At 47.0% G+C, this 20,015-nt stretch overlaps 1 protein-coding gene across 1 annotated transcript in view; it reads left to right on the forward strand.

Annotated features, from left to right (window-relative positions):
• The first annotated feature begins 230 nt into the window (after window positions 1-230).
• The window catches only part of STK35 (serine/threonine kinase 35), a 41,899-nt gene continuing 22,114 nt past the window's right edge, over window positions 231-20,015 (forward strand). Inside the window, exons 1-3 of the mRNA XM_040247784.1 lie at window positions 231-793; window positions 1,385-1,985; window positions 13,221-13,970. Of these exons, the coding sequence (XP_040103718.1) occupies window positions 488-793; window positions 1,385-1,985; window positions 13,221-13,933 (1,620 nt within the window). The 5' untranslated portion in view covers window positions 231-487 and the 3' untranslated portion in view covers window positions 13,934-13,970. The remainder of the gene's footprint in view (window positions 794-1,384; window positions 1,986-13,220; window positions 13,971-20,015) is intronic.

Here is a 20,015-nt window from a genome sequence, read left to right on the forward strand (position 1 = left end):
ATATTAACATTTTATATAAAATATACTTATTTAATTTGGTACTGTCAATCCTGGGAGGTAAGGGCCAGTCTACCCATTTTGAAGAAGAGTAAACTGAGGCTCCAAGTGGAGGCAATGGTTTGCCCAAGATCAACAGGTTTAGTAGGGAGACAGGGTATGGAGTCCAACCCAGTCCGGGCGGTTCCCAGGCAAGACCCATGAATCAATTAAACCGACCAATCCAATCGACCAATCAGTATTTATTAGGGCCTACTGCGTGCAGCTCTTCTCGCAGCGCGGGCGAAGGGAGGAGGAGGTTGCGGTGCACAGGCGGCTGCGGAGACCAGAGGCCACAGCCGAATCGCGGGAATTTGGCGCCTATTTTTTGTTGGTTGGGTGTTCTCGCCTGTGATTGGGCCCCCGCCCCGCGTGGGTGCGCCGGGCTGCGGCTGGTCGGCCGACCCTGGCAAGACGCCGGCGGCGCAGCACTCAGCCGGCCTTCCGGGGGATGGGCCACCAGGAGCCTCCGCTGGCCCGACTGAGGGCCGGACGTGCGGCTTATATAAAAAGGTTACGTAAAGGGCTCAGCTGGCGCGAACACGTGGAGAGCCGCGGGAGCCCGGACGCCCAGCTGTCCCCCGAGAGCACTGCTGCCGTCACTCGTGCAGTAGCAGGCGCCGTCGCACGCCCGACTCGGGCCGCGGCCTCCCGCGCGGCTCCGTACCCGAGGCAGCCCTGTCCCGGGGCGGACCATCCCCAGCCGGGGGCCTTAGGAGGGAAACGCGCTGCCCGGAAGTGGAAGGGCGCCGGCCAGGTAAGCGCGCTGTCCGCGGCGTAAAAGCTAGCACCGAAGCTGGAACTACGACTGCCGCCTCGGGCGTCTTTGAGGGCAGTTGGGCCCCAGGTTGGGCGCGCTCAGGGACGCCGAACTTTTAAGCCAACCTCTTACACCCGCAGTCCGGCGGGACTTGGGTCGGTCCGCAGGGCTCCGCTCGGGCTTAATTCAATGGACTGTTTACACCCGGGAGAACTCAGGGCGGGACGCGGGGAGGGGCATCCCAGAGGGAGCCAAGCAGCGGAAAAAGACTTCCACAGTCTGAATTGCTTCTGAAGGCGATTTTCATCAGTCATGGGAACTGCGGGTCCTTGTTTTTCGTACTGCTACACGATAAATTAACTGAAAAGGCGGGGACTTTTTGCTCTTTTCTCGGGTTCCCCCCTCTGAGCCAGTGCCCCGTGGTTTCGTCTTTCCCGCTTTCCCCTCCCCTCCCCCGTTCGCTCTGCAGCCGTGGCTTCCGTCTTAAAGGGGCCGCAACGGCCAGAGGAGGAGGTGGGACTCCCTGAGGCTTACGCTCCAGGCCTCCCCGCCTCGGCCTAGTCGTTTAACCGACTTTTTCGCCCGCAGGTCACAATCCAAGGTCCCGCTCCTCCGCGTCCCGGGGCCGGACGGAGGGATGAGGCAGGGGGGTCCCGGGCAGCGCCGTTGCTGCTCCCCCCGCCGCCCGCAGCCATGGAAACGGGGGAGGAGGACGGCGCTCGCAGAGGTACACAAAGCCCGGAGCGGAAAAGGCGAAGCCCAGTGCCGCGGGCGCTCAGCGCGAAGCTGAGGCCGGCGGCGGCGGCCCAGGCCATGGATCCGGTGGCGGCCGAGGCCCCGGGCGAGGCCTACCTGGCGCGGCGGCGGCCGGAGGGCGGCGGCGGGTCGGCGCGGCCGCGCTACAGTCTGTTGGCGGAGATCGGGCGCGGCAGCTACGGCGTGGTGTACGAGGCAGTGGCCGGGCGCAGCGGGGCCCGGGTGGCGGTCAAGAAGATCCGCTGCGACGCCCCCGAGAACGTGGAGCTGGCGCTGGCCGAATTCTGGGCCCTGACCAGCCTCAAGCGGCGCCACCAGAATGTCGTGCAGTTTGAAGAGTGCGTCCTGCAGCGCAACGGGCTCGCCCAGCGCATGAGCCACGGCAACAAGAGCTCGCAGCTTTACCTGCGCCTGGTGGAGACCTCGCTTAAAGGTAGGAGCGCCGAGGGCCGCCCTGGCCACGCCGGGCCTGGGCCCAAGAGTGTGATGGCCAGACCCAAACTGACCCCTGGACCCCTAGAACCTGGCCCCAGTCCTGTCACCCTGGACCCGACACACCCTCCTTTCCGCGCCAGGCAAAAAGTCCGCCCTCCCCTCTCCCGATCCGGAATCAGTTCCCAGCCCTCATGTTAGCTGGTATTTTCATAACAAGGGCTAATTAAGTGCTAACCATTGTGGTACTAGTGCTCCTTAAGTGAGCCATTATTATGAAACGTCTAGCACTTTGAAGGTCGGATTTGGAAGTGGAGGGGGTTGGGTTCAGAGTTAGTGGAAGAACTCCCGAGCCCCCTCACAGGCTTGGGCCCTTCTCTTTCCCTCCCAAAGCAAACAGAAAGGAAAAAACTCAGCTGGACCCACCCACACCCACTCCTTGACTGGTTCCAAAAATCCCCGAACCATCGGGCTCCACCCTGCAGACTCTGGTTCGTCTTTTTCCTCTGAGACCCCCAGCTCTTCTTCCCAGGGCACTCAAGCTAACTGATAGTTTTTAGGCTAGGTCCTCTTGGGACCTGCAGCATAATAACCCCACAGGTGGGCCAGAACTGTCACACAACAACATCGAATATCTTTTTCCTCTTGTTTTACACGTTCTTAACTTTCTGAGGCTGACTTGTAAGTGGTTTTATTTCTAGAAAAGGTAGGGCTCAGTGAGGCAAAGGGGTTTTGCAGTCCTGGGGAGAGCAAGTCCTCGTTTGGGGGTTTTAACTGCAGTTAGGGGGTGTGTGCATCCTGACTGCTCACGTGTCTTGTTCAGACTACAGGTAGTTGGGGGTCTCTTCCTAGCCAGTGGGCTAGGAAGGCCTGAGGAGTGTTCTCAGGGGAGAGGTTGCTAATCTGAGCCCCAGCTCTGCCCTAGATCTCTTACAGTGACTGGAGGTAATAACTTTAAAAGTAAATCCTCTCCTCTTTCTATAAACAGAGAAACTAAGGATTAGAGATGAACTTGAAGGTAAGTTGATGAAGGTTAATCAGCTTGTAAGGGATGTAGGGTTGTCCTCCTGTTTTCTTTACAATTTTTCATAGCTTAGGGGATGTGATCCCAGATTTGTCTTGATTCAAGGTCTCAATCCTTTTAAGAGGGGTAACAATTTCCTCTTCTCCCCTGAAGATGCACTAGATCTGACCTTAGTAAGGATGGGTAGGGTCTGGGGTAGGGTGGGGTCAGCTAGTGCATTTTGTTCGGAGCTTTCGCCTGATCTCAAGATTCTGCAAGGCCCATCTCAAGAGAACTCCTTGGCCCACTTCAGATCAGTTTGATAGTGGATTGAGAAGATTCTCAGTATCACCTGGGGTCCTTTTTCAAAATAGGCTTCCACTTTTTATGCCCATCTCTGCCCCATCTGTCCTGAAAAGCCTACCCTCTCTCCACGGTGAATCTATTTGTTTTGAAAAGACTTTCCAGGAGATTCTTCCAGTTTCCCTGTATTCTACAAGCTCTTCAGTTCACTCTTAGACTGTCTTCTCTGTAGTTAATGAATGGTCTGGACTTCATCTTACACCACTCCTTGGGATGTAGCAATTTGCATTGCCAAAGGGTCCCCTATGTCAGTCTTGAAACTTCAACCTGGGTTGGAATTCTGGGCTTTGTCTCCCTACATGTACTGTTTTTTCCCTCACTTGTAGAATTTATCAACTCCACAGTAAACAGTGGCAGCCTAGCATGGGCTTTGGGGTTTAGATTCGCTTTTAGACATGGCTTGTCTAAGCTGACTGCATGAAACATGGGACAAGTTGTTTCAAATCTGTGGGGAGAAGTCCTTTATTCATAGGGTGAGGGTTCCTCTGTCATAGGGTTGCTGTGCAGTCTGGGAATGTCCACAAGTGCTCCAGATGAGAGAGTCGCTGCTTCAGTAAAAATTCAGGCTACATTGTGAACCTTCCAGTGTCATCCCCTTCAAGATTCACAAAGTTTCCGTACAAGTTTCCCAAACTGGACCGTGGAACACTTTCTCTTTCCTGTGTTGGCTGCAGCGCCAAGTTGACAGAAACAGTGATATTTTCTTCCTCCCTTTGTGACTAAAACTGAGACCTAAAAGAAATGAAATATTTTGCTTTAGGCCACACACTTAATGCATCCCTTTCACTTATTTGAAGTCTTAAATATATGAGCCTCTGCTATGGGTCAGTTAATGTTCTGGGCCCAGGGAAAGAACAGTAAAGGCAGTGTATATTGCCTCTGCTTATAGGCTGATGCTCAGAGTGTTAATTTAACAAGCAGTTAATACGTGTGTTTTTTACTGTCAGTATTAAAGTGGAGAACAATAAGTATCCAGATTACCCCAAATTAAGTTTCCCTGACTTCAGCTTCCAAAATTTAGCAGTCCTGATATACCCTGGGGCAGATTACTTCAGTTTGCAGATAATCTGGTTCAGCTCTGTCTGTAAACAGAATGTCCTTTGCGGTCGCCTCTTGACCAGTCTCCTGTAATTTAGAATAAATAACAGACTAAAAAGTGTTAATCTCCCTTAAAGTCTCAATGAACCAAACCCACAAACTTACTGAGGTCCGTATAGTGGTATTTGCAGAGGGGAAAAAAAAAAAAAGGCACAACTCTTAGCCCCAAGGGAACTTAATTTGAAAAGTTTGAGGAGCTGTAGAAAACTCAAATGCTAATCAGGGTCGCAGGAGGAAAAGGCAGGTTGGCTCATTAACAACAGCTTTGTACTGTGTTGTGCAAATTAGCAAGAAGGAGAACCAGGAGGTAGCAGGGAAGGTGGGCTTTGAAAGAAGGGAGCCTGAGAACACATGGATAGGTAGAGAGAAAGTGCATTTTATTGCATAATTCAGCTGAATAGAGACTGGTTCGTCCCTGTCCCCAAGCCCCACTTCAGTGTCAACTCTACCCGAAGACATTTCTATAGTTTTTAAAAGTTATGTGTGAATAAACCAGTGTCAGAAAAGGGGTAGAGGACTTCATACAGTTCTTCATCTTATCCAACTTTGGTAGACGTCTGTGTTTTATGTCCTTCCTTTCTCTCTGAATATAGACCAAAAGGTCCTACCCAGAGCATTATATAGAGAACAGAAGTTTGACAGTCAGTAGTGAGCCATCTTAGATGTTTCATCTGGCCTTCTGTTTCACAGGAGAGGAAATTGAAGCCCAGAAAAGGGACAGGACTTACCCCAAGTGAGTGAGTGGTAGTATTCAAACCAGTCTGTCAGGCTTTTACTTAAAAAAAAAAAAAATTAACAGTCTCGTAAACTATTTGGTTGATGGGTTGGTGGCTTTGTTTAGCTTTTAAGAACTTTTCATTAAAAAGGAGTTTACAGTTTGCTTTTTATCCCCTTGTTTTCATTGCCAAAGCACCCTGTCTTTTGCACCTAAAACTAAATTCAAGGTTACTGCCACTTAAAAGATGTCAACCAAACCTGAGCTCACTGTCAAACTCAGAAATTCTGATGCTCTAAGGTACACACTGATCCTTCTAAGAAATAACAACAAAAAGGACCAAAAAGAAAATCCAGGACAAACCCTCAAGATTCATAAAACTGAATAATTAGAAGCATGGAAAAGCTAGGAACCTAGCTTATCCCACCTTGGTAAAACTTGTTCCATTTGACCGATTATTTGATGTTTATTGTACTCGAGATACCTTGAGGGTCTTCAGGTGGGTGAGAATCTTGGCCCCTGGGAGGTAGTCTTGTGTGCACACTGATGCCTAGTGATGACTGTGAGCCACATATTGTTCTAGAGAAAGCTATGCAGTTTCCTCCAGGAGGCATGCAGAAGACTTCCCTATAAGATCTTACTCTTAAGGGTGAAAGGTGAAAGGTCACAAGTGGTGGGTTTCCTGGAAAATAGTAGAGGTTCCCTCTGGGAGCAGAGAGGCCTGAGGAAGGCAAGGGAAGGAGGTGGACCTCAGTAAGCTTAGGGGGAGCCAGTGTGGGGAGGGCGCAGGATCTTAGTGGACATGTTTGTTGTCGGCCTGCAGACTCCTCTCAGGCGTTGAAAACCCAGGGAAACCTTGGGTTCAGAGCTGGGTTGCCCCCCTTCCAGGCCCCTAGAAAGCAACTCTGAATTCTCTACTGCAGCTTTGGGGCCTCAGAGTATAGAGAGTCCCCCAGGTAGAGGCAGAGAGCTGACTGGTAATCTTTGGCTACCCTGACAGAGATAAAAAGGTGGCATTAGGGGCCCTGGAAATAAATGGGATACAGTAGAACATTGGCATTGTCAGAAGTTGTTAGTCCCAGTTTTTCACCCTGTTCAACAAAACGCTAAACCTCACTGATTGCTGTGTGCCCAGAGCTGTTCTGAAGGCTTACCGGTTAACTGATTTAGTCTTAACAAGTACCTTTTGAAGTGTATACTGTGATTATCCCTATTTTACAGGTAGGACAGTTGAGGCACTGAGGTTAGTGAAATTGCCCGATACAAAGCAGCTAAGCAGATAGCCAAGTCAGGCTCAAAGCCCTGGCGTTCTGGATCAAGCCTGCTTTCCTTCACAAAGCTGTGCTGCACTTTGAGACAGGTGGCTTATGTCTGAGCTCTCCTATTTCTTTTGGTGGTTAAATGGGTGTAATGATATTTTACTCAAAAACTAATGACTACTATATATTTTAGATTCTGTATTAACCAGTACTGGTGGCACTGCTTATTTCTGCTGGTGCCTCCCCTATGTCTCAGCTGCCAGGGACCCTCTACTTCCTTTCTGTTCTCTTGATTGTCTTGGGACAGCCACACACACTTTTATTTTCTCTTGCTACTGGCAGACTGCCTTCCTTCTGTGTGCAGTGGGGGTTTTAGATACCAGCCCCAGGAGATAGAAGCAGCCCTTACTTGAGAGCTTTGATTAATTGGGATCGTGTTGGGTAGGGCCTTTTATGGCATAAATAAACTGTCAAGGAGAGCTTAGGGTCCCAATAGAACATCAGTTTATTTTCAACTTGAACTTGGCTTTCAGTGGTATTTAACCAGTGGCCCTCCTCATGGACTCACAAATTCTGGATGCATGCTTAGTTGTCTTAATCTACATATTCTGCAGGCCCTATACTAGAACGTTTTGTTATTTCCCTGTTTTACGCATTTTCAGCTAACAGCTCTCTTGATTCATTTCACCCAGTTATTGATCACCTACTCAGTGTGTGTGAGGTATATCGTGGGAGCCCAGAGACTTGGCCTTGTTTCACTGTGGTGCCCAGTCTAAGGGACGAATCAGACGGGCACAGCACAGCTGGTGATACTTGACTGCAGCCTGTGAGAGGCGCTCTAGGGGGACAGCTGGCAGGAATGTGGACTAAGTTGAGCAGAGGGAAGGATGAGTTATTAAAGGGCAAATCAGAAGTCAGCCTGGCAAGGCCCATTGCACATGGAGAGAGAAACAACCAGGACCCCCCTGGCCCATTTGCCTGGCCAGTAGGATCTGCATTTTTAACAAGATCCTTGGAATGTTCCGAGTCCTAATAACTAACCTTAGATTTTCATGGTTCATCCTCTCATTTAATCCTCTCCACTTTAGGTTAGAGTTTCTGTTACCTAGTTTTACACACAAGAAAATCAAGATCCATCAAGCTGAGTAACTTACAGTGTTGTAGTGTTACTTGAGTAACTTGTTATTCTAGTGGTAACTTATAGAGGTGTAGGGTCAGGGTCTAGGTTTATATCCAGATGTTATTTCCAGTTCTTGACCTGTTGCTTTATGACTGTCCTTCTTTATGACACGTTACCATGATTAATATTGGATAGTTATCTGCTCTGGTGTCCAGGCACCTTGCGAGATGCTTTCTGTGTCACAATTAAGCCTTATTCCAGCCTATTGGGGTACGTGTCTCTTCCAAGTTTATGAGAAATGAACCATTCATGGGGTCTTTTTTAGAAGTTGGCCTAGGGTGACATAGCCATGAAAGTGTCGGAGTGGGTGATTTTGGCCCCAGGAGGGCCACTGGGCCAGAGACTTCAACCTTGGACACTGTATCTTGCTCTGGCAGCCACTCGGAGGGGGTCTGTTCTCTAGTGCACCGTGACATTTGATTAATGAAGTACTTTGAATTGAACACAGCCTGTGGTGTTGACACTGGACCCAGCCTCTTTATAGTGACACAGGTCAAGGTCATTGAGGCCGGGACCAGGGCTTGGTCTATGAGCTCATCTTGGGAGAACATGCTGGGTGGTCCTCGTCTTTGGCATCTTCTTGGGACTGATCTTCTGAGCCACTTCTTCAGTTAAAAGTTATATGTTTAATTTTTTATTTAATACAAAATAAGGATGGCTATGGTCATAACAAATTTTCAAACCTCAATTCTGGCTTCCTTTATAATGTTTTTTGAACATAACTTAAAAATTTTGTACCTTATTTCCTATTTCACATTAACTATGCTTATGTGTTACGTGACCTTTCTCTTTTGGCTGAGTAAATTTTGTTGAAGTAGAGCATGACCCTGTGAGCATTCAGCTAAGCTGGCAATGCCATTACTAGTCGTTGCGTGCACGTGGACGGCCGTTCTGCCTCCTCCCTTTACTGTGCTGCGTGGAGGACAGCGCTGCGTGTTTCAGTGCTTGATATGCTGCTTTTTTGATGCTGGTAGATTTTTGTTTTGTCTTTTTGGTTCTCTTAAATTCCTGGAATGGGATTTTTATGTCACATTGACTGAGCATTTTGAAGACGTGATAAATATTGCTGAATTATCTCAGCACATTTATCAAAATCATAATTAATCCTTTATGAAAAATGCATCAGCATGTTGCGTGATTGGCCTTGATGAATATTAAACTCCTTGCGGGCATACGTGAGAGTACTTAAGGAGCTGCATCCAAGTGGGAAATGGAACATCCAGGTGTTAACTTCTGCTGCTGGCAGCAAGAGGTGGCAGGAAAGCATCACGGTTAGAAACCCGGGCTGTGGAGACTCTCAGGTCTGCCTCTGTGAGACTGCAGGGAGACCGTAGCCTCCGTTTCCTCACTTGTGGAAGTGTTGTGTGAGTAGATGCGAGTTTGGAGTGAGGAGAGGATTGCCTTCTTCCTTCCTGCCACATGGGACAGACAAGTGATACATTGCTAAGTTCTGTTGATTCTACATCTCCAAGACCTTTCCCATCCCCTTCTTGCCTCCTCCCTCGCTCTCGCTTCTTCTGACGCGTCTCTTGGCCGCTAGTCTGTCGTCCATTTCTAACTCCTGCCTCCAGAGGGAACCTGGTTCTCGGATGTGTTCTTCCACATGTTGACATCTCTGAAATCAGCACTAAGTGGCAAGCGAGAGTGTTGTCAGCTTGGATGTCTTGGCCTAAATGGTATGCCTTACTTAACATTAGTGACTTCTTAATTTCAATAAGAGCCTATTTTTCTAAAGTACTTCAAGGACTTTTAGTCACTTGCCGTTTCTTAAGAGTTCACATTCTTTGCCAGATGCCATTGCTTTTGACCTGACTCCAGGTCATCTCCAGCCTCGTTTCTCCCTGTCTCCTACCGCATCTCTTCTGTGATTACCCCAGTTACGTGGGTCCCTCACTGCAAGTATGCAGCCCCCTGAGCTGTGTGCGCTCACTCGCTTCATCCTGGGAGACAGAATACGTGAGCCACTTATACTGTCAGCCTGCCTTTCTCTTATCCTAACCACCTTTCCCTACTCCTCAGGCAGAACTGCCTCCTACTCTTTATTCACATAGCTGCAGTCATTCTGCTTCTAGGGACTGGAAGCCTTCATAAGGTCAGAGACTGCCACTTATCACATCTCTAGTGTCAGAGAAGCAGTATGTACTCTAGTATGACCATGTACTTATACTAGAGCATAGCAGATGTAAATAAATTATTATATATAGGATGGATAAACAAGTTCCTACTGTATAGAACAGGGGATTATATTCAGTATTCTATGATAAACTATAATGGAAAAGAATATTAAAAGAATGTATGTGTATAACTGAGTCACTTTGCTGTATAGCAGAGATTGGCACACACTGTAAATCAACTATATTTCAATTTTTTAAAAAAAGTCTAATTTCTGGAGGATGCTTGGAAACAGGCTTATAAAATTCTGGGTATTTTGCATCCCTTTCCAGGAAGTGCCAGCCTTTCCATTGCTCATATTGATTCATCCTTATGCCGAGTCTGCTGGCCTCAAGTTTCTCGATAGAGCCCATTTTGTTGGACGATTTCAACACTACTTACACCCATGAGTAATGAGATGTGAGACACCTGCTTAATTTTTTTGTTGTTAATTATATCTCTGTGAACTGTGGCACAGGTTATGTTTTGAAGTACAAAGTTTATCTTGTGGTCTTCTGGCTACTGGACTTGGAGAAGGTAATAAAATGCCTGTGAAAGTGGCCTGCTCTAGGTAGCATATGAGTTTTAGCTGTTACAGCCTGAGAAATGTGATGTAATCACCCACTTTCATTTTCTGGTCTTTGTTTCATCTTTGCCTAACATGTGAGAGGTGAATTCTCTGGCCTCCCGCACTTGGGAGTACTGAAACCAGTGACTTGCTGGGCCTTGGCCGAGGTCCGCTGGGAATGATGGTGTAGGAGATGGCAAGGATGTGATTCCCCCAAAGCACCTGAAACTCTGCTGACTGTGGCTTACCTCAGGAATATGTGGTGTGTCATTCTCATGAAATGGATGAGAAGATGGAGGCTGAGAGGTTCAGGGACTCACCCCACGTTCTAGCCAACTTCCCATCATACTCGCTCGGTCTCAAAGTCACCCAGTAAACCACAGAGCAGAATTGGGGTCTAAACCTGGACCTGACTTCTGGCCCTCTCTCACTCTCCTGCTGCTGGCCTCTCGACAGAAATGCACCCAGTGCGTCCAGTGCCCTCCCTCCACCTTGCTGTGATGCAAGGTCACTGAAAGGAGGTCCAGGGAGGCAATCTGCCTGAAGGAAGGGACCAGAATTCTGACATGCCTCTCCCAGTTTTTGTGGGCAGCCGGGATTCCTGCATGAAAACATATGCTGCAGCTTCTCATAAAATAAGCCCAAGGCCCTTGCCTGTGCAGAGAAGTGCTTTTTGTCCCTGGGACATGTCGCCATGTCCCCCCACCTTCCATTCCGTCACGCTCACTGATGTGTCTGCTTCCTGTCCAGCACTGGCATCTTAACACACAGCCCCCTCCTCAGGTGTCTCCTGACCTTAGCTTATTCTCCAGAGCAAGTCCCTCAGTCTTGGGTGTCTCCACCTACCCACCCACTCACTGACTGAGGGCACTTTTTCACCTTTTTTTTTTTCCTTTGCCTGGATTCTCATAACCTGAACTTAACAGTTATGTAGTCATTTTTGTAGAGTTGTTTTCTTTTTACTTCAGTTGCCATAGTTACCAACTTTGTATATAAAATAATCGTCCCCGCCCTCTGTTACCCCACCAGAAGTCTCACTGTTTTCTGATGTGGCCTTTGCAGAAGGAATCTGATGGCTTTTTAATAGTTTCCTTTCTGGCTCTACCATCAGCAAACATTTCGTGGTCTCCTTTTTATGGATCTTTACTCTGGAGTCTAGATTGATCGGGGCTCAAATCATTGCTTTATTTTGCAGTCTTTTTAGATAGAACCTCAACCAGCTAGAGCTGATGACCTAGAAAGAGGATTAGGAGACGGGAAACAACTGTTTTTTTTTTTAAAACCCATCTGCCCTAAACTGGTTCTACCTGTATTGCTTTTGATTGTGAGCAATATAAACAAATTATATAATTACAGGGGCAATGTGGTCTGTCAGATGATGGTCAAAACCTAAAGCATTTGCCTTGTGCATCTAGTCACCTTCTTGCATCAACCTGAAATTCCCAAACCACTGGCTTTTTGTTGACTGTGTGCCTTGGTGATTTGGGGGCTTAGTGGGGTCTCATCTGAATCACCTGTTCTCCTTGTAATAAAGTAAATGGTAAAAGGAACCTTCTGGCAGAGATTTGTGTGATGGGGTGCAGCCTTCATTTTTGGTAGAATGAAGACATCGTGTTAGGGGTCAGAGAACTTGTCGTGAAAGATGGGTGTGACCACCCAGGGCAGGCCCAGCCTCCTCATCAGCAGGATGACACCCCTGCCTACTTAGGCTCAAGCTGTTTGGGCTCAAGCTATTTGGGCTCTTGCAATCATCAGATAGCTTCCTGCTAAGGTTTCTGTGAACTGTTATTGCTTTATAAAGGATATTGGGATTTGTTTGGGTGCCAGTCACCAGCTTTCCTGGAGTTTCTGTGCTTCAAAAGGGAAGACTTTCTGGAGAAGGCAGAGCTAGAGTTTCAAGCCCACACAACTTGATTGTATCGTATACCCACTTCAGACTTCCTCTTTACACCTCTCTGGTCCTTTTGTTCCTGGGCTTTATTATCCATCCCATCTCAGCCTAGAGTTCCCATCTGGCTGTTCCCTGCTGATTTACTGCCTGTCTCTTAGGGTCACTCAAGTCCTGCCCCTTTGGACTTTTTTAGATCTGGTGACTCCTGCCCACTCTTCATTGTTCATAAAACTTGAACCTTGATGCCGATGCACAACTTAGGATGCTTGCTGTTGTAAAGATCTGTTCTCCAAACTAAACTTCATAGAGATGGGCCTATCACGCATCTAACTGGTGTTGGGGGGGGCCTACCAGAACACACCGAGTGAAAGATGGCTGAAATAAAATTGTAGTGCCATTCTAGATACGTCGATGATGAGAATCCTGTACGAAGCAGGGAGGGATGGAGGGAAGGTCTTTGGCCTCTCGTGGGGTAACAGACATTTCACGGTCTTCTCACATGTTTTCACTCATTGCAGCCGCAGCCCTGGGAAGTATGCTACCTATTTGGACACAGTATAATGAAACACAATGGCTCTGCAGTCATAGATTTGAGTCCGTGAACTCTTAAGTCTCCGTGAGCCTTGGGTTCATTTCATTAGATGGGGCTATTGTTTTCCTTCTACGGTGCTGGCAAATTTTAAATGGAACGTCAGGTGCCTGCATTGGTACTGTGTCTCACACACGGCCATTGGCAGGTAAAGAAGCAGAAGCGGAAACTGGGCAGGGCGCGCTCCTGGCTGAAGAGCGGTGAGCCCGGGCTCCCTTCTCACGCTGTCCCTTGACTCCCCTGAGTGAGTAGAGGTGAGTCTTGTTGTGTAGTTAGCTCCACGCCAGTTTCGCCGGTCCTCTTGGATCGAAGCAGTCATCAGCACCGTCGTTCCTCTCACGTGCCGCGTCTCTGTAGTCTGTAAGTGGTGTGACTGCGTCCATCTCACTCAGGCTCTTTCTGGTCTTCCCTTGATTTAGGAGAAAGGATCCTGGGTTATGCTGAGGAACCCTGCTATCTCTGGTTTGTCATGGAGTTCTGTGAAGGTGGAGACCTGAATCAGTATGTCCTATCCCGGAGGCCGGACCCAGCCACCAACAAGAGCTTCATGCTGCAGCTCACAAGCGCCATTGCCTTCCTGCACAAAAACCACATCGTGCACAGGGACCTAAAGCCAGACAACATCCTCATCACAGAGCGGTCTGGCACCCCCATCCTCAAGGTGGCAGACTTTGGACTAAGCAAGGTCTGTGCTGGTCTGGCCCCCCGAGGTAAAGAGGGCAATCCAGACAACAAAAATGTGAATGTGAATAAATACTGGCTGTCCTCAGCCTGTGGCTCAGACTTCTACATGGCCCCTGAAGTCTGGGAGGGACACTACACAGCCAAGGCTGACATCTTTGCCCTGGGCATTATCATCTGGGCAATGATAGAAAGAATCACTTTCATTGACTCTGAGACCAAGAAGGAGCTCCTGGGGACCTATATCAAACAGGGGACTGAGATCGTCCCTGTTGGTGAGGCGCTGCTAGAAAACCCAAAGATGGAGCTGCACATCCCCCAGAAACGCAGGACTTCCATGTCTGAGGGGATCAAGCAGCTCTTGAAAGATATGTTAGCTGCTAACCCACAGGACCGGCCTGATGCCTTTGAACTTGAAACCAGAATGGACCAGGTCACATGTGCTGCTTAAAATTCAGGGCAAAGCATCTTGGGTGTTTTTCAACTAGGTGAGTGTACCTCTGTTTGCTCTGCATGTACACTTGTGGACTGCTGGATTCCTCAGACTTGGCCCCCGGGGATGGGAGGGGAGATGGGGAATGAAGTTGGGGGAAATGCAGGGTGGAAGAGAAATGAAGTGCTCGTTACCACAGATTCCTCCCAAGTCTCGGTGAGGAGGCATGGGATTATTTGAGTACAAATTAGAAAGTCTAGAGAAGTTTTGAGTGGACACTGCATTTGAACTGAGTCTCTTAAGACTTTTAGAAACACTTTTTCTCAATAAATGCTTACTGTAGAAAATGTGCGAAAGTACAGACAATTTTTTTCAGAATAAACACTGTCCCCAATTTGTATCCTTCTACATGCACATCCAGTTCTGTGTAGTTTAGATCATGCTGTTTTAGGTTTAGTTTCCTGTTCTTCTATTCATTTCTAACCTGAACATTTCCCCATGTCATTCCTTGAAAGCATCAGTTCAGTTCAGTCAGTTGTGTCTGACTCTTTGCAACCCCATGGACCGCAGCACACCAGGCTTCCCTATCCATCACCAAATCCCAGAGCTTGCTCAAACTCATGTCCATCTAGTTGGTTATGCCATCCAACTATCTCTTCCTCTTGTCCTCCTGCCGTCAATCTTTCCCAGTGTCAGGGTCTTTTCCAATGAGTCAGTTCTTCATATCAGGTGCCCAGAGTATTGGAGCTTCAGCTTCAGTCCTTCCAATGAATATTCAGGACTGATTTCCTTTAGGATTGACTGGTTTGATATCCTTGCAGTCCAAGGGACTCTCAAGAGTCTTCTCTAATACCACAGTTCGAAAGCATCAATCCTTCAGCACTCAGCTTTCTTTATAGTCCAGCTCTCACATCCATACGTGACTACTGGAAAATAATTGATGTTCCATTATAGGTGCCATAATTAATTATTCTCCCGCCTCAGATAGCAAATGGTTTCTCCATTTTAGATACTATAAACAGTGGGTGAGTTAATTCTTATAGAGAAATCTTTGTTTATTTAACAGATTGGTGGTGGACTTTAATTTGCCAAGTACTATGCTAGGCTTTGGAAAAATGACGATAGGCAAAATTGGAAACATGCCCCATCCTTGGGACTTCTGCAGCTTAGTCAAGGAGAGAATCATTAAATCATTATTTATCATAGTTGCTTTACAATGTAAAGAAATTGACCTTCCAGAGAATGGTGCCCAGAAACAAGAGTAGGGAACTGGAAGCAGAGGGGAGTGTTTGGGTAAAAGGCCTAGTCTCTGCAAGGGAGCTGAAGCCAGCGGCAGCCTAGCAGTTTGGGGTAGTGAAAGATGAAGACAGGTAGTAGTTGAGGAGGACCTGCAAGAGCATGAATAGAGCTGAGGTAAAAGCATACGAAAGTGTATACCAGGAACAGCATTGGTAGTTCAGTTGGACCAGAGTCTGAGATGTGAGCAAAGGAAAAAAAAGTTAGAAATAAGATGAAATATGGGACCCTGGAATCTGACCTTGACTGAGTAGGCATTTGGGAGCCATCTATAAGCTGGAGCAGAACAGTGCGTTAAGAACTTCAGCCTATGCATGCTGGTTTGAACTGGAGTTTAGAGGACCAGTTGGACCAATTGTTTGATTTCATACTAATAAGAAGATGTTGAACCTAAATGGATAGCACTGAGGGTAGAGAAATGCCCTGGATCTTTGGGGCAGAATTAGCAAGGCAGCTGGCCAGTGTGGAAATAATAATAAATATTGGGGGATTGATACACTTGCTGGCTAGTATATTGGTCAGATTTGATTTATTTTCCTTAAAGGGAAAAGGACATTGATCACCTCGAGTGCTGGGTATTTTCACATGTACCGTTTTGTTTCATATTTGCAGCCCTGCAGAAGGTTAAGTCATTTACCCAAGATCCTACTAGTTTAAAAGTAGGGGCTTCCTTGGTGACTCAGTGGTACAGAGCCCACCTGCCAGTGCAGGAGATGCAGGTACGAACCCTGGGTCGGGAGGATCCCCTTGGAGAAGGAAATGGCAGCACACTCCAGTGTTCCTGCCTGGGAAAGCCCATGGACAGAGAAGAGCCTGGTGGGTTACAGTCCATGGGCGGCTGCAAAAAGCGTCAGACACTATTTAGTGACTAAACAGCAACAGCAATGTCTTCCTCATGCCCCCTCCCCAGCCCCTTTTTTTCTTAGTATCAAGATGGCAAGCTGAAGATAAGCTAGTCTTAGATTTTGCTGAAGCCTTGAGAGGAGGTGATAGGTAGAAGCCGATCCCTGTGGTCATGAGCAAGGAGCTTCAGCGCCTGGGGCACAGAACTCTCCCTTGCCTGGGTGGGTTCTTAGTCCCTTCTTTCTCTTTGTCACTCTTAGATTTATGGTTGGAGTTGGTTAATGCTGAGTCAGTGAACTTCTCAAATGAGGCACTCAGGTTTAATTCTTCCATTCCACAAACATTTATTATCTTCCAGGTGCCAGGCCACTGTGTCCTACTGCCCAGTAAGAGAACAGCATTCTTAAAGCGAGGTTTGGGGTAGTACCATGTTCAAGCCTAAAAAGAGTTGGCTGGACAGTATTTTAATTGTATTTCATGCTGACAATTCCCATCTCATCTTTTCCACTTCTAAAAAAACTTCTTAGAATTCAAGTTTGCCCTGGGGTACGAAGAAGGTCATCATTGGAAGAGGGACCTGAATTTGGGTTAGGGTTATGGGGTTGTCCTAACTAATTGAAATTGTGGCTCCCATTTGGACACCCACCCTTGGGATCTGTGCTGTGTTGCAAGGCAAAGTTAAAGCTAAATAGTACTGTTTCAGGTAGGAGAAATAAGTGACCTTGAGAAAAGATGGGGAATATAGTATGGCCAAGTGTCCCACACTCTGACGGCTAATGAGGACAGGGGTTGGTCAGTGGCACCTGTCCTGCTCTGTTCTAGCTGAACACTTAAAATTTGGGCCGGATTCAGGGCCCAAGTCTTTGTGATCGGGAGCTGAACCTTGTTGTGCCAAAGGTTCAAATCACTTCTGGTATAAATGAGTATCTGGCTGGTTAGAGAATCAGAGGCCTGGGCTGGAAGGATCTGTGGAGTCTAAACTCCCCTTTCTGCCAATCAAGCTTTATATATAGATGGAGAAACTAGTTCTGTATATTCATTCAACATATTTATTGAGAAACTATTTGCCAGGGATTATTTCAGACACAAGATACATTTGTAAACAAAACCAACAAATTCTTTCAACTGTAGAACTTATATTTCCTGGAGAGATGAACAAACATAACTGTTAGCTATGGGTTGGCAGGGCAGGGTGGGGGATGGAGGTGGTGTAGACCAGGATAAGTGAAATTAGAATGCAGAGAGGTGAGGGATGGGGGTGTACTTCAAAGTGGAAGAGATCGGGGTGGGTCTCCTTAAAGATGGTGACTTTTGATCAAAGGTTAGAAGGAGTTGAGGGAGTGAGGTACTAGGATTTCTGGAGGAAGAAAATCTCAGAGGCAGTAACCATTATAACAGCTTGAAGGCTAGACAGAGTGACCAGGGAGGTGAGTATAGGAAAAGAAGCTAGAGAGGTAATCAGGAGTCAACTGAGAATCCTTGGACTACAAGGAGATCAAACCAGTCAATCCTAAAGAAATCAACCCTGAATATTCACTGGAAGGATTGAAGCTGAAGCTCCAACTCTTTGGCCACCTGAAGCGAAGCACTGACTCATTAGAAAAGACCCTGATGCTGGAAAAGATTGAAGGCAAGAAGAGAATGGGACAACAGAGGATGAGATGATTGGATGGCATCACTGACTCAATGGACGTGAGTTTGAGCAAGCTCCAGGACAGGGAAGCCTGGTTTGTTGCAGTCTGTGGGGTCACAGTGTTCTTAACTGGAGAATCCCAGGGATGGGGGGAGCCTGGCGGGAGTCTGTCTATGGGGTTGCACAGAGTTGGACACGACTGAAGTGAGTTAGCAGCAGCAGTGGGGTCACAAAGACTCAGACTGAACGACAGAAGAGACATTGTAGGCCACTGTAAGGATTTTGGCTTTCAATCTTCAGTAAGATGAAAGGTCATTGATGTGTTTTCAGCTGTGTGATATCTGATCTTTTGAAAGGATCACTGTAACTACTGTGCTAAAAGTAAACTGGAAGGGGCAAGTGAGGGGATAGGATGGGAGGTTACTCTGATAACACAGGTGAGAGATAAAGATGGCTTTGAACAGTGGAGGGAAGATAATGATTGGATTTGGGGTGAATTTTGAAGTCAACCGATAGGATTTCATGCTAGATTGAACATAAGATGTGAGAGAAAGGAATTAAGGATGACTCCAAGTTCTTGGCTTTGTAAACCATTGGAAACATAGGATCAAATGAGATGGGGAAGAACAGGTTTGGCTGGAGGAATTTAGGTCTTGGTCATCAAAGTTTGGAATGCCTGTTCAGAATCCAAGTACAGAAGTTGAGTAGGCAGGTGGAGGAGTCTGAAGTTCAGGGGAGAGAATGGTCTAGAAGTACAAGTGTGGAGATGGCCAAGGATGTTTTAAATGTTTCTTTCAAATGAATAGTTACATGCTATCACACATAACTTATGAAAAACAACTTTCCAAAAACTTGGTGAGTTCAGTTGCTAAATTCTGTCCAACTTTGGTGACCCCATGGACTGTAGCCCACCAGGCTCCTCTGTGCGTGGGATTTCCCAGTCGAGAATACTGGAGTGGGTTGCCTTTTCTTCAGAGGATCTTCTCAACTCAGGGATAGAACCTGCATCTCCTGTATCGCAGGCAGATTCTTTATGGCTGAGCCACTGGGGAAAGCCCATGTTTAGTCAGTAGGGTGGCATTGTTTTATATTTTTGCAAATCAGCATCTGCTTTGATAGTCAGCTGAATTCTCATTTGCTTCCACTGTGTACCCTGGTGCTACATCACTCATCGTATAACTTCTGGAAAACTTCACCATACACTTAGAATGAAAGTGAAAAAGACAGATAACTGAAAAGTTTTGTCTTCATGTATCGCCAAGCAGCAGACCACATTTTGATGCCTCTTCCTGTTACCGTGATGGGGAGCTGAGAAGTAGGAGAGACTTAGAAGAAATTATTCAGAGTTCCAAATGAATGGGCAGAACTTGTGTGACCTGATTCCTGGCCAGCTTTCGTACTATACCTGTGGTCATGGATCACATTCTAGCTGCATAAAGGAAACCCAGTTGTCCCGAGTATCCGCATGATGAAAGAATGCCTCAGCAATCTAGGACTGTAGATTTCAGAGTAGTGTTTAAATTGGGGCTAAATGGTTTCGGTGTTTTGCAAACCTTGAATGGAAATGCACTTTGGATTGGAAACACGGGATTCCTCTTAAAGGAGTGTTGCCTCGTGGACTGTCTAGAATTGAGTCCCATCTGTGCTTTTTAGGCTGTGTGACCTCAGGCAAGTTATTTACCTCTCTGCGTTTTATCATCTGTGAAATGGAGTAGATCATATTAGTCTGAGTGAGGCTGTTGGGGGAATTGTAAGAGGCTGTGAAAGTGCCTTGTATAAACTGTCTAAATGAAATACTAAACAGTAAAGTTTTAGATACCCGCTTGGGCTTGAGGTGGAAGCATTGTCTTTTCTCTGAAGACAGTGGCCTTTAGTTGCTTTGCTTCTGAGGATTACCAAATAAATAGCTTTCTTTTTTGAAGCAAAACTATAATCAAGGCAACTCTGTTTAATAGCTTGTTCCAGAAAAATGTATCTGTTTTTTTAAAGGTTATTCAATGATGGGTCCTACTACTTTATTCGTCACTGTTTGAAAATATTTAATAATTCCTAATGGTGCCTACCAGCCAGCCAAAAGCCTTACCCAAAGCAGGAAGCCAGCCAAACTAATGTTCCAGGTGCCACTGCCCACGTTAGCAGGGAGGGTGTTGAGGGATAAGGGCCTCTGCGTTCACGGCCAAGTTTGCTGTCTGTTACACAGACCTCGGTCACTAGGGCCTTTTGAAGCCAGGGCCTTGAATGACGTTATGTGGAGTGGGCAGTTCAGGCCTGAAGAAGGAACTCCAATGCTGGTAGATCTGAGGGGTCATAGAAAATGTTCTTTGTACC

Source organism: Oryx dammah, unplaced genomic scaffold (genome assembly GCF_014754425.2).
Source record: "Oryx dammah isolate SB20612 unplaced genomic scaffold, SCBI_Odam_1.1 HiC_scaffold_10, whole genome shotgun sequence".
Classification (NCBI taxonomy): Eukaryota; Metazoa; Chordata; class Mammalia; order Artiodactyla; family Bovidae; genus Oryx; species Oryx dammah.